Source organism: Lipotes vexillifer, unplaced genomic scaffold (assembly GCF_000442215.2).
Source record: "Lipotes vexillifer unplaced genomic scaffold, Lipotes_vexillifer_v1.1 scaffold668, whole genome shotgun sequence".
In the NCBI taxonomy this organism is placed as follows: domain Eukaryota; kingdom Metazoa; phylum Chordata; class Mammalia; order Artiodactyla; family Lipotidae; genus Lipotes; species Lipotes vexillifer.
The window spans coordinates 147931-161811 of NW_006785319.1; the positions used below are offsets into that span (position 1 = coordinate 147931).

Genomic DNA, 13881 nt, shown 5'->3' on the forward strand with positions numbered 1-13881 from the left:
AAAAAAAAAAAAAAAAAATGTGTTACAAGAGGCTGTTAGAGATTTGTAACAACAGAAGCACTGATCACAAAAAAATTAAAGTAAACTGGTCAGAACACTTAAGCCCCCAATTTTGTTCTTTCCTCGGGCCAAGCAAGAAAGCAAGATTTTAGAATGGGAAACACCTTTTGGTGTATCTTCACTTTTTTTTTTTTTAAAGACTATTCTGAGCTTTTTAACCTGTATTAATAACATAGTTCTTAAAATCAGTACAATCATAGACATGGGATTTCTCCAAGCTGTTTTTGTAGACTTAAGTTTTGCTAAATCTAAAACATTGTTGGCACCAACGATATCGCTTAAAAACATATTTTCAAATATTTATTTGAGACAGGAATAGTATTCTTAATGAAAATGATCCCGTTGTAGAAAACTGCAACCAAGATGTCTAAGCTAAAGGCATCTGATGACTGAAAATTTAAAGTTATACATTCCCTGCTGTAATTAAAAATGATTAGTTGAAGAAAGTGGTAGGTCATATTTCTGTTTCTCTCCATGCTAATATATGTATACAAGATCAAGATTCTGGTTGTGTCCTTGCATAAACAGCAGAGGTTTATCCAGACTGCAAGAGTTCTAAATTAAGTTTTGGAGGAAGCTTTTGTAAAGCCATTTTGAATGGTTATTTTCATGCTGCCCATGTTCTGACTTCTTTTCTAACATTATATCCAGTGGTATCACTACTTATACACAAAAGCTCTCTGCAAAACTCATTTGCCAAAAAGCAGATATCCTGTTGTTATTGAGTTGTCTGTGCTTTGGTCAGTTTTCAAAGGTTTCAACTCAGTTTTATGACAAGCAAAGAAGAATAAATAACTGCCCAGACTTGGGTTTTAGCAGCATAATTACATGCTGCTTTGGGATCTGAGCTATAGCATTATATATCTCTTGATATTTACGTCATTAAGAAGATATATTCAGCTTACAATAATGGATCTATTTGAAGAAAAAAATTTTAACTTAAAAAACCCCACTTATCTGGAAAATCACCGCTCCATCTCTCTCTAGCCAAGTTGAACCAAGACTAACCGATGTCTCCCTAAATGTGTTAGAGCTTGCTCCATAAAGAGAGTAAAAAAATAAGACACAATTTCCTTCTATTCAATTATCTTAAATCAAATCTAGAACAAAATAAGCTTTCGTAGGTACTTTCTTTTATAAATAAAAATAGTCCATGGTTTCTGGTCAAATTCAAAATACACTGAAATGCAAAATACAAGCTATTAAACAGGTATATAGGTTTCAGTATGTAGATTTGGACGGAGCTTTGGGTGGCATTACAATATACATGCCATTGCATTTTTTCAGTCATTCAATAAATTACCTCTACGATTCAATTTTTATAAAACCCAATGCCCAAAGAATTGGCATGGTATAAGACCGTGGTTAAATACACAGACTTATGAACCTATAGATTTGGATGCAGCTGTTAATTACTATCTCTGTCACTGCTGGCAAGTTACTTAACATCTCTGAGCCTCAAGTGCAAAATGAAGATGAACAATAGGTATCACAAGGCTTTACTGTCAGAACTGAACAAAATAATTCACATACAATGCTTAGCATAGTGCCAACTTGTTGATAATAGATGCTATCAACAGATGCTAATTATGAATTTCTGAAGACTATTTTGAGATCACCTTTTTGCAATTGCTTATCATTATTTTATAGACAAAATGTCGATTCCATAGCCATTACCTTTGTTACTGAAATCGTCAATTAACACGATTTCTGCTAAGTATTTCCTTGGAGTCCTTTTAATTACGCTGTGAACTGTTCTCATGAGTGTGGACCACCCTTCGTTATGGAAGACGATGACAATGCTGGCCGTGAGCAGGTTTTCATCATAATGCCAATACTTGCATCTACAAAAGGAACATTTCGTCATATTTATTCAGAGAGGTAATCTGCAACGTTTGGTTCCAAACTTACTATGACTACGTCTTCTGATTGGATTAAATATTATGGACTTAACTGAGGTAAGTGAATGAAATACATTTTATATTTTAACAGAAACCCAAGGTGGAAGAGAGAGGCTGGTATGAGATGAAGTTACTCATATGCAAGCTACTCCTTCACCAACAAGCACTTACTGCGACAAAGAGAACTAATTTGTGAATTTATGCTTCTCAGCTGGGGATGGTATTAAGGTTTGTTTTCCATGACTTCAACCTCAGTTTATTTTCTGCTTTAAAACTTGAGCTTCTGGTGCAAGGGATTTATTTCACTTGCTGTGAATAAACCACTGTATAACTGTGTTTGAAAGCTGTCCTGTTCTAATATGGCTAAAACATTCAGAGAAACATGACATGGGCCGAAGTGCAGCATACGAGAGACATTCCAAAATTAACTGTTGGATGAATAAACAAAGTTCTAATAGTGTTTAGAGTTATTACATTGACTAAAGAAGGGTCTTTAACTGTTTTACGCAAAATTACTTCAAATAACTGTAGCAGGAATAAAGTTGCCAGAAACCTTTTTCTAGTTGGAAAGAACCCCCCTGCCCCCAACACGGTCGGCCCTCCATATCTGCTGGTTCTGCATCTTAAGATTCAACCAACTGTGGATCAAAAATATTGGGAAAAAATTCCAGAAAGTTCCAAAAAGCAAAATTTGAATTTTCCATGGCAACTATTTACATAGTGCTTACCTTGTATTAGGTATTATAAATAATCGATTGAAAGTATACAGGAGGGTGGTGTGTATAGGTTATATGTAAATACCATGCCATTTTATATAAGGGACTTGAGTATCCATGGATGGATTTTGGTATCCGAAGGGGTCCTGGAACCTATCTCCCGGTGGATAACGAGGTACAGTTGTGTGTATATTATACATATACAAGCATATGTGTATACACATATATGTGTGTATGTACACACACACAGACACACTTTCTTCTGTTTGGTTATAGGAGAAGAACAAGACAGTAAGAACATGACAGACGAATGAGAACAATCTGAGACCCATGTTCTTTCTGCAGGAGTTATCTTTCAGAACTAGCATCTGGTGCCTATTACCTTCTCCTTGGTAAGTGGAAAGAAAAGATTTTTTTTCTTAATCCCAAAGCTTTTCATGGAGGAGTAAAAAAGCTTGTTCCCAAGATTAAATTTAAAACCATAAAAGCAGCAATTAACATTATCAGCTTGATAACCTACACCACCATTATCTAAAATAGGACCTGGCCCAATAAGAGATGCAAACAATGTTTTCTCCGGGTGTTTATTTCCCTTTCAACGTAGTTCTCAATTGTCTGTGTTCTTAGAGGTTGTTTTTATAGAAATACAGACTGAGTCTGGAATCCATTAAATCTTATTTCTTACATCTGCATTTTCTTGTTAAAGGAGTAGTAAGTACCTGCTATGTTCTGAGCTAGGCACTAGCTCAGCGTCAAGGAGCAGACACAGTCTCTGCCCTTATGAAGCCCACCGCGAGACACAGAGCAAATGTCTGCACTTTCTCTGCGTGTGACAGTGGGGAAACCATGGTGCTTTGACAGGTGGCCCTCATTCAACCTCAAGACAGGTGGGCAGGAAGGCGTCCTGGAGCCATGAGGTGAGAGTGAGACCAGAAGGATGATTTAAAAAGTACTGACACCAAAGAAGTGAGGAGGAAAAGATAAAAGCACACAATGAATTGTGTGCATGTGATTCAGATAAAAAAATGAATAGACGGAAGATCCATATTTTTGGAAGGTAGAATTAAAATATGAAAAAAACTGAAGAGGAAAAGTTCAAAAAAGGGCATTTGCAGTATAATTACAAATACCAGCATATACTTATTATGTGTCAGGCACTATTCTCTGTGCTTTACTTTTATTAACTTATCTAACCTCCCAACATCACAATGAGGTTAGTACTATTAATGTCCCCATTTTACAGATGAGGGGACTGAGGTCAGGGATAAATGACTGCCTAAGACCACTCAGCTAGAAAGTAATGAAGCCAGGACATAAACCTAGGCTATCTTGGGTTTATAAAATCTTGTTAAAAGTAAAATGAAAGAAAAAGAAAAAACACTAGCTATACCTATCTACGAATGGCTAAGAATTGATCTAAGGTCTAAGAACTGATACTGACATTGAATATAATGTCAATACAAGGCACACATCGAGCTTATTATTATGTGATGGGAGCTCTCTCCCCTCCCCGTCTTCCCTGCCCTTTGTGGCCTGGAGATACCCCAGGAATGGGGAAGGGGGTGGGGGCATGGTAGCCTTCGGCAACAAAGAGGGCTTTTCAAGGTTGGGAGGGGCCACATGCTCTTTCAGAGTACCAAGTTAAAAAATACAGTAGTGGAGGGATGCAGATTTTGAAAGATGTGATGAGTGTTTCTGGAGAGAAACTAACCTGGGCAGGTATGTCTAATTTTGGAAGGGTAGGGACAAATGTTCTCCCTCTCCGAAACTGCAAAAACAAGCAAACGCTCTGATGGAGATTCAGGCAATAATTTTCTTCCCTGAGTCTAACCACTGGGCCTAAAGAAGCAGAACTGGATGGGAAAGACACAGATTTTGATTTACAACAGACATCAGAATTGGTGAAGATATTTAAGTCATGGAAGGAGATTTGGAACTTGCTGATTTCTAAGGCAAAAGATGACAGCTTGGGGAAATGAGCCAGATGAGGACTTTGAATGGGAGAGTGCAAGGGGTTGGAAACAGAGGGAATGAAGGAGGGGAGGAAGGGGGAAAGTGAAGACGAGAGGGGGCCCACAGCGGACACCTTCCTGTCCCAGGGACTGCTTGGGCAGACCGTCCATCGGAAGGTCTGGACGTGCTACCCTGCATTCCTACAGGACAAGGGGACAAGAGCTGGAAGAGTGTGTTCCCAATTTCTACATCTTCCCTCACCTCTGTACGGTCTGGAAATAACTCCAAAGATGTAAACTAGGTTATGTGCCAGTAACTACAACTCTTGGTATATATTTTTCCTATTTTCTTTGTCTTAAAAATTACCAAACAAAAGCAATATTTTTTTTCGAGTCCATCTCTTAAAGTAAGGGAAATAAAAGCAAAAATAAACAAATGAGACCTAATTAAACTTAAAAGCTTTTGCACAGCAAAGGAAACCATTGACAAAATGAAAAGACAACCTACTGAACAAGAGAAAATATTTGCAAATGGTATGACTGATAAGGGGTTAATATCCAACATATATAAACAGTTCATATAACTCAACATCAAGAAAAACAAACAACCCAATTAAAAAATGGGCAGAAGAACTGAACAGAGACATTCTTCCAAAGAGGAAATGTAGATGGCCAACAGGCACATGAAAAGATTCTCAACATCACTAATAATGAGGGAAATGCAAATCAAAACCATGATGAGATGTCACCTCACACCTGTCAGGATGGCTATCATCAAAAAGAACATAAATAACAAATGTTGGCAAGGATGTGGACAAAAGGGAACCCCTGTGCCCTGTCGGTGGGAATGTAAATTGGTGCAGCCACTGTGGAAAACTGTATGGGGATTTCTCAAAAAACTGAAAATAGAACTACCATACAATGCAGCAATTCCACTCCTGGGTATATATCTGAAAAAACCAAAAACACTAATGTTCATAGCAGCATTATGTTCATAGCAGCATTACTTACAATTGCCAACATATGGAAGAAACCTAAGTGTCCATCAACAGGTGAATGATTAAAGAAGCAGCAGTATACACACACACACACACACACACACACATATACATGCAATGGAATACTACTGAGCCATAAAAAAGAATGAAATCTGCAGCAACCTGGATGGACTTGGAAGGCATTATGCTAAGTGAAATAAGTCAGAGAAAGACAAATACCATATGATATGACTTATATGTGGAATCCACAAAATACAACAAACTACGTGTATATAACATAAGCAGAAGACTCATAGAGAACAAACTAGTGGGTACCAGTGTGGGTGAGGGGTAATATTGGGGGCAGGGAGGTACAAATTGTTGCATATAAGATAAATAGGCTCAAGGATGTATTGTACAGCATGGGGAATACAGCCAATATTTTGTAATTACCGCAAATGAAGTTACCTTTAAAATTTGTATAAAAAAATTTTTTTAATTGAAAAAAATTACAAAAGCAATACACACTTTGTTGTACAAAATCCAAACAATATAGAAGTGTATAAAGTAAAGGTAAAAGCTGCCCCCTTCCCTCTCCCCAACAAATCTCACCTCCTAGAGGAAATCATTGTCACTAGTTGTGTTTAGACATTTTATGCTCATGCAGACATATAAATGTATGTCTGTAGATATGTATATTCAGATGAGTATGTATAGATTCTTCTTTCATGTGAGTATGTATAGCTTTATCCTGTTATCTAATTCTTTGTAACTACTGCACAACATTGCGAAGTATGGCTGTTTCATCATTTTTTTAAATTAATAAATGTTTTTGGCTGCACCACGTGGCTTGTGGGATCTCAGTTCCCCAACCAGGGACTGAACCTGGGCCTTGTCAGTGAAAGCCCAGAATCCTAACCACTAGGCCACCAGGGAACTCCTGGCTGTTCCATAATTCATGTGACCTTTTCCTTATGGACATTTCCATTGGCTCTACACTGTGACAATGATCATCCTTATGCATAAATCTCTACACCCGCCCTTGCGTGGAATCCTTCCTACAAAAGGCTCAAGACTGTAAGCTCATTAAACACAGGAACCTCATCTGCTTTGCTCACCACCATATAACACACAGCAGTTGCTCGATAAATATTACTGAACTGCTCTAAGGGTATTTTTGAAATGCCTCTAGATGTGTTTTCTCCTCTGCGTAATGTCCACTCTCCACCCTACGGTCCAACTATTTTGAGGTACTGTTAAGAATCAGTCAGTCCGTATGGCAGGTGGAGACAGATGCTCTTCTAGCAGGAGAGGGGGAAAATCTGGAGGAAGACCAAAATAGAGCAGATAGTCGATAGACCAGGATAAAAGCAGACGGGAGGGGCTCAAGCCCAGCCTCCCTTTCTGAACTCTAGGGGAGAGGCCCATCGGGGAGGCTGCAGCATGGGGTAGAGGTGATGTTGTGGGTATGCGGGCAGGGGGAGCTAAGCAGTCCCTTCCCACCTCTTCTGTGCAGTCTCCTTGGCTCTCGGTGGAGCCGGAGAGCGTAGACGTTTCCACCTGCTGTCAGCAACAGAGTTAAGAACCAGGGCTGCCAGGAGCCACCACGTAAGGAGTAAGGCGACGTGCAGGGAAGCGACGGCGTGGATGGCTTAAGCCGGAGCCTGGCCCGCGGGCTCAGAGGATGCCCATGAGAGCCGGAGGGGAGATGAGCGCCCACAGTGGGGGCAGGCGTGGGGAGGGGCCCACAGGCTGGGGTGCAGCAGGTGAGCAAGGTCAGAACACCTGGGAGCCAGGAGTGGGTGGCAGGGATGGCGGGTGCCGGCCAAACTGCTGCCAACACCTCGAGGGCGCCACCCTCCTGTCGCCCCTGGGGCGCGGGAGCAGCCGGAGGGGGACGTGCACTGCAGGCGGGCATTTGCGCTGGGAGAGGAGGCCGCCGGGAGAGCGCGCAGGCAAGTGCCGATGACAATGCAGAGCCTGGACCAGAAGACTCAGTCCTGAGAGAAGCACCCTGTGTTGAGGTCAGACCCCCCATTCTGCTGCATTTCTCTCACTTTACTGGCATAAAATCTGTAATAAGCTCCAAGAAGGAGGGCCAATGGAAACACGATGCCACCTTGAAATGGATGGGTTCTGTTACAGACTTTTGAGTAGTTTCTCCTTTCTGGCACTTCATTTTCCAAGAGAGCTTAAAGACCCTCAGCACCAAGGCCATCGTGCTCCGCGCTAGTTATTGCAGAACTCTCTGGCCGCACAAACTTATAGCTGATTCAATGTTGTGTTAGTTTCAGGTGTACAGCAAAGTGATTCAGTTATACATATATATATATATATATATATATATATACACATTCTTTTTCATATTCTTTTCCATTACGGTTTATCACAGGATATTGACTATGGTTCCCTGTGCTATACAGTAGGATCTTGTTTATCCTGCAGAGTTTTTCTTAAAAGTAGTTTTTACACAATATTTCCATGGCACCTATGTGGTGCCAGGTGCTTGTATCAGAAGACAGGAATGACGAATTTTCATAGTGACTTTTCTATAACTTAAAAAGTCAAAATTAGATTTCATAACCGAAAATGACATGCCTATTAACAATTTCCTTCCATTTTCTCTGTCCCAGCTAGTTTAGTTTGATATAAAGCCTTTATGTATTTAAGCTTTATCAGTAAATAATATCTAATTCAGCAGACTATGAAAAACTGGTTATAGTTGGAAGGTTGCTTGGCAAGCCTGAGATCTGACCATCTTGCTGGTTTTGAAATCTCCATGCATGCTCTTCCACGACAGGGACTGCTGAACAGACTAAATTCAGACTCAGGCCACCTCTGCCATGGACAGCTGTGGGTACAATGACCACGTCTCTTCTTTGGGTCCCCTGTTCTCACCCCCAGGTAGACTACTCCCTTCTTGATTATATATTCTGTCTTTTGACTGGGCACATAAAATTGAAGCATGAAAAATTATTCTGTATTTAATCATTTTCTCAAAACTCTACATCTATGCCTTGAAGAGCTTGTATCCCTTTCCTTGATTATTAGAAACTCTAGGATGGTCTAGTTATTTTTCGCCAATGTTCTTATCAATCCTTCTTATCAGTCAGTCTTCCCTTGAAGGTCAAAATTAAGTCTGTACTAACAGAACCCATTCTTCCTCCAAGATGAAAATGTCAGCTCATCACCACAAGCTCTGCTCATAGCTGGAACAGTGTTTTCACATATTATGTTAATATTCCATACATACTGGTTGATTTGATTTCAAAAATTTTTCTAGGAATACTCTTCACAATGTTGTACTATATCATAGAATACCACACATTTTCTTCATTAATGAATTAAATATTAATGAAAAGGAGAATAATAAATCTTTAACTTGTGCTCCATTGGGGCTGAAAGTCAAAATCAATGAACACAGGATTAATGGTTGGTTATGCAAAAGTTTTTCAGGATGAAACTCAGTAACTGAGGAAGCATGGTGTCTGCCATGCTTGCTCTGGCATGTTCCGTATGGTGCCACAGTTGGGAGGCAAGAAACCAGAACGGTATGAAGGCAGGGACGATGGGTGGCTTTAGCTCATCACGCCTGTCATCTCCATCAGGTCCACACTCCCAGTCAGCTCAATCTAAACTAAAAACCACATGCTGGCCACGTGTGCAAGCTTTTAAGCAAGTGCCCTGGTTCCAACCGGGTAGCGGCATCTCAACTTCATCTTCTGGGGCAGAGAGTTGAGGGGCTCAGGTTTATTTCACGTGCAAGTGACCAATGTGTTGGAGAAAAAGGGGAAATTCTTAGCAGAGCAGAATGACTTGGACCAGAAATTCTCTAGCTCATCAAGGCTGATTCCTAAGGCAGGAAACTACAAAACCCACTGCTTTGTGTAATTCACAGAAAAAGCAGCAGGACCGTTATCTGCCCAGATCACTGGTGGCCCCCTGTGGCCCCGGGCTCTCTGAAAAGCTTGTATCTGTCCTATTTCCATTTCCCCTAGCTTCCTCTGGTAGGCAGTTTCCTGGCATCCCCACAGGTAGTGGGGGACAGCCGTCTAGTCCTTACCCATGACAGCTCAGCTGTCAGTGACCATCAGACAGTCACAGCGCAGTTGGAATTCACAGCTCCAAACAGCCAGCGGCTTCCTAAGGTTACATGGTTGTTGGCCTCTGCAGCAACCGTGGATCGTGTACAAAAACCCTGGGGCGGGAACCTTGGACAACGGCTTCGAGAACAGCTCCACCTCTGCCGCCCCACCGATGCTCTGGCTTATTTAGTGTCCTGACAAGCCAAGCAAGTGTGAAGGGCATGCTCTCCACGAAGATGGGTACTTCACAGGTGGCAGGTGCCAGAGCAGCTCCACGGGGAGACTCTGTCCCTCTGCTGAGGACGAGAGTGGCACCAGGGACCTCACGCCAAGGGTTTGGGGAGCACTGGCTGGTAGGCAGAAACAGGAAGCCCCCCTGCATGAAGGAGTCCGGGAAGATTCGTTCCCAGGGTGTTCAAAAGCTGACTCCAGAGCTGGCTGGGAAGAATTTGAGGGACCTAAAATTCTAGCACAGTGGATAATGTTTGAGCCAAATAAGTGGTATTTTTCGTGTTACTTACTGTGATCCCATTTCATCCCAAGCTGAGGAAATGCAGTTCTACTAGCTTGTATGGTACATACACGATCATACCTGAATAGTCCTGCGGGGGCCCTGCTAGACCACATGATTTGCTCAAGTCACAGCTAGTGACAGAGGCAAGATTTAGAAACGAAGCCTAAACCACAGATTTACCAAGAATTACTCACCAATATACACTTAAAAACAAACAGGAGGGCTTCCCTGGTGGTGCAGTGGTTGAGAGTCCGCCTGCAGATGCAGGGGACACGGGTTCGTGTCCCGGTCTGGGAAGATCCCACATGCCGCGGAGCGGCTGGGCCCGTGAGCTATGGCTGCTGAGCCTGCGTGTCCGGAGCCTGTGCTCCGCAACGGGAGAGGCCACAGGAGTGAGAGGCCCGCGTGCCGAAAAAACAAACAAACAAACAAACAGGAAAATGAATTCCTTATTTTTGCTCAACACCCAGGGGATATACAGCCATGAACAGACGGCTGCACTCAGTTCTGTGGAGTGATTTGTGCCTGATTCCAGGGCTGAGAATGCCAACTGCATCCGGGCAGACTAAGAATGCTGACTCTGTTGCTGGGTAGCTGTCTTCAAATGATCTTTTTTTTTTTTGAAAAGGAAAACATACTCGGACAGATGTGTCCACTTAATGATCTGAAATGTCAAACCACAATTTAGGGAAAAAATCTGGCAGGGAATCCTAGTACTGGACATATGTTCTTGTACATTTCTCCAAAACTCCCTGGGAAAAGAGAAAGAATATTTCACAGTGGAAGCCGAATGCTTCTAGCTATGTTGGACTCTCATTTCACACACGACCTTTCATGCCATAATCTGATTTTACAGAAGCACCAGCTTAATCACCAATATATCTAAGCTGAGACAACCACCGCTACCAGGAATAAGGGTCTGGGTGCTATGGCATGGATGTAAACGACGCTAGGGGCATGAACCCATACAGGTTTGCATCTGTAACTTATTTTTATTTTATTTTATTTTTTAATAGAACTTCATACTGGAGTATAATTGCTTCACAATACCCTGTTAGTTTCTGTTGCACAACAAAGTGAATCAGCCATATACATACACATGTCCCCATATCCCCTCCCTCTTGAGACCCCCTCCCACCCTCCCTATCCCACCACTCTAGGTGGTCACAAAGCTCCGAGCTGATCTCCGTGCTATGCGGCTGCTTCCCACTAGCTATCTATTTTACATTCGGTAGTGTGTATATATGTCGATGCTACTCTCACTTTGCCCCAGCTTCGCCCTCCCACCCCATGTCCCCAAGTCCATTCTCTATGTCTACCTCTTTATTCCTGCCCTGCAACTAGGTTCGTCAGTACCATTGTTTTTTTTAGATTCCATATATATGCGTTGGCATACGGTATTTGTTTTTCTCTTTCTGACGTTAATTTATGCTGCACCTTATTCCACAAAGGACTTCAAGCAGCTTACAAAGACACACAGAATACAACAATATTACAAAACTTTAAGACAGGAGGGGGAAAAGATGGATAAAGAAAGAATGAGAAGAAAAAGGAGGAAACAAAAACAAGATTTTAAAAGTGCATATGTGAGGGCCAAGGTGTCCTGCGTGCACAGTCCTGGGACACCCTTCACAGAAAAGACACTCAGGCGGCACCCCCTGAGCTGGGCAGCAAGGTGGCCTCGCACCCCACCCCCGCCCCATACTTCGAATGGATGGCCCACAATTTGGCTTGAATTTTCTAGCAGGGAAACCTGGTCAGGACTGTGTTTAACAAATCAGTTGTTCTGAAAGAGTGCGATATTCTTGGCGTGAAGACCAGCTGGGATTTTTTTTCCAGGGGGCCTTGTTATGGTAAATGCAGGGATGAGCCTCCCTGGGCTGTCTTCCTGGAGGCTGTCAGTGGAGACCAACGGCACTGCACCAAAACACAAGCCAGTGTAACAGCTGCGTGGAGACCAAGTTGGGAATTTAAGTTCAACACTGATTTGAAGATCACACTTTGCAAACATTCCTTAAAATGTTTACTGAGTATTTGTAGTGAGGTGGATGGACCTAGAATCTGTCATGCAGAGTGAAGTAAGTCAGAAAGAGAAAAACAAATACCATATGCTAACACATATATACGGAATCTAAAAAAGCAGTACTGATGAACTGAGGAGCAGGACAGGAATTAAGACGTAGACATAGAGAATGGACTTGAGGACACGGGGAGGGGGAAGGGGAAGCTGGGACGAAGTGAGAGAGTGGCACTGACATATATACACTACTAAATGTAAAATAGCTAGCTAGGGGGAAGCAGCCGCATAGCACAGGGAGATCAGCTTGGGGCTCTGTGACCACCTAGAGGGGTAGGATAGGGAGGGTGGGAGGGAGACGCAAGAGGGAGGAGATATGGGGACATATGTATACGTATAGCTGATTCACTTTGTTATAATGCAGAAACTAACACACCACTGTAAAGCAAATATACTCCAATAAAGATGTGGGAAAAAAATGTTTACTGAATCATCTATTCCGTGTTTCATCCCTCAGTGAGTGATTACATGCCTTCTCCATGAGCTCTGATTTCAACAAGGAAGTCACCCTGACCACGGGAAGGACCCGGATTTCCAAAGGCAAATTCTGACCCTGGTAATGACGGAAAAAAAGATGTAAACTTACAGGGCAGCATGGTGACTTTAGGCTGAACTGAGCAAATAATTTCCCCACCAGAGAACTGTTAGGTATTAAAGGAGTTATCAATATAGGCCAAAGAACATTTATTTATGGAAGGTCTTAAACACTGGCTGATACTAATGTTCCTACAGCAAAATGAGGATATAAATACACTAGATCATTTTTTGAAGACTCAACTATAAAACTCTGAATACAGATGTGGAAAAGAGCACATAATGTACAACAGTTAGCAGAACAGGCAATTTCTGGGGCTCTAAGAATATATGCAGTATGTTTAGCGATCTACCTTCGTAAAGGTATTAAAAAGACATGTTGCTGGTTTAGCACGTAGTATAATTGATACATATGTGATGTTTAATAAATATTGTGGAAGAGGAAGTGGGTAATACTGTTTCTAGAAATCATTAAAGTAGTATCCTTCTTTTCTTATATTAATTGAATTATCTTCTCTCTTACACCTTTGCTTCACTGTAATTTTCCGGAAAATCAAATCCTCCAGAACTTAATGCATAGCCAAAAGTAAGCTGAAGTTAGTTATCAGAAGGGTTATGCTCAGAGATGGGACGTTATTGTGAAGGTAAGTGAGTGACAGGGAATGTTCATTCTCACCCCAAGAAGGCAGACAGATGCCAGGAAATCTCAAACCACCACTTTGGAAAACACTGTAGCTCATTAAACTCTGGCAAAGGAACTCCAGGACTGAACAGCTGTGAGATCACAAGTGAGGTGACTCATCAATTTGTTAACTTTTCTCCTCAGAGGCCCTGGGTTTCTAATAGGTGTACAGATGGGCCACACACAAGGGAGACGATTACCCAAAAAGAAAGGAAAAAGGAAAACGGCAACACGAATCTGATCTGTGTGGGGTGGCAGCTGACAGAGCAGCGGGGACCAGGGGTGTGCTGGACAGTGAGAAGAATCAAGGAAACACCACCAGGCACGAGGAAAGGGTTACTAATCCTTTGTTCTGGCTGGTCCACAGGGATCCATCCTGCTGA

The 13881-nt window shown here is 42.0% G+C and overlaps 1 protein-coding gene across 1 annotated transcript in view; it reads right to left on the minus strand.

Moving 5' to 3' along the window:
* The window catches only part of GALNT7 (polypeptide N-acetylgalactosaminyltransferase 7), a 73939-nt gene that overhangs the window by 24983 nt on the left and 35075 nt on the right, over positions 1-13881 (minus strand). The window contains exon 5 of the mRNA XM_007457384.1: positions 1738-1904. Coding sequence (XP_007457446.1) covers positions 1738-1904 — 167 coding nt within the window. The remainder of the gene's footprint in view (positions 1-1737; positions 1905-13881) is intronic.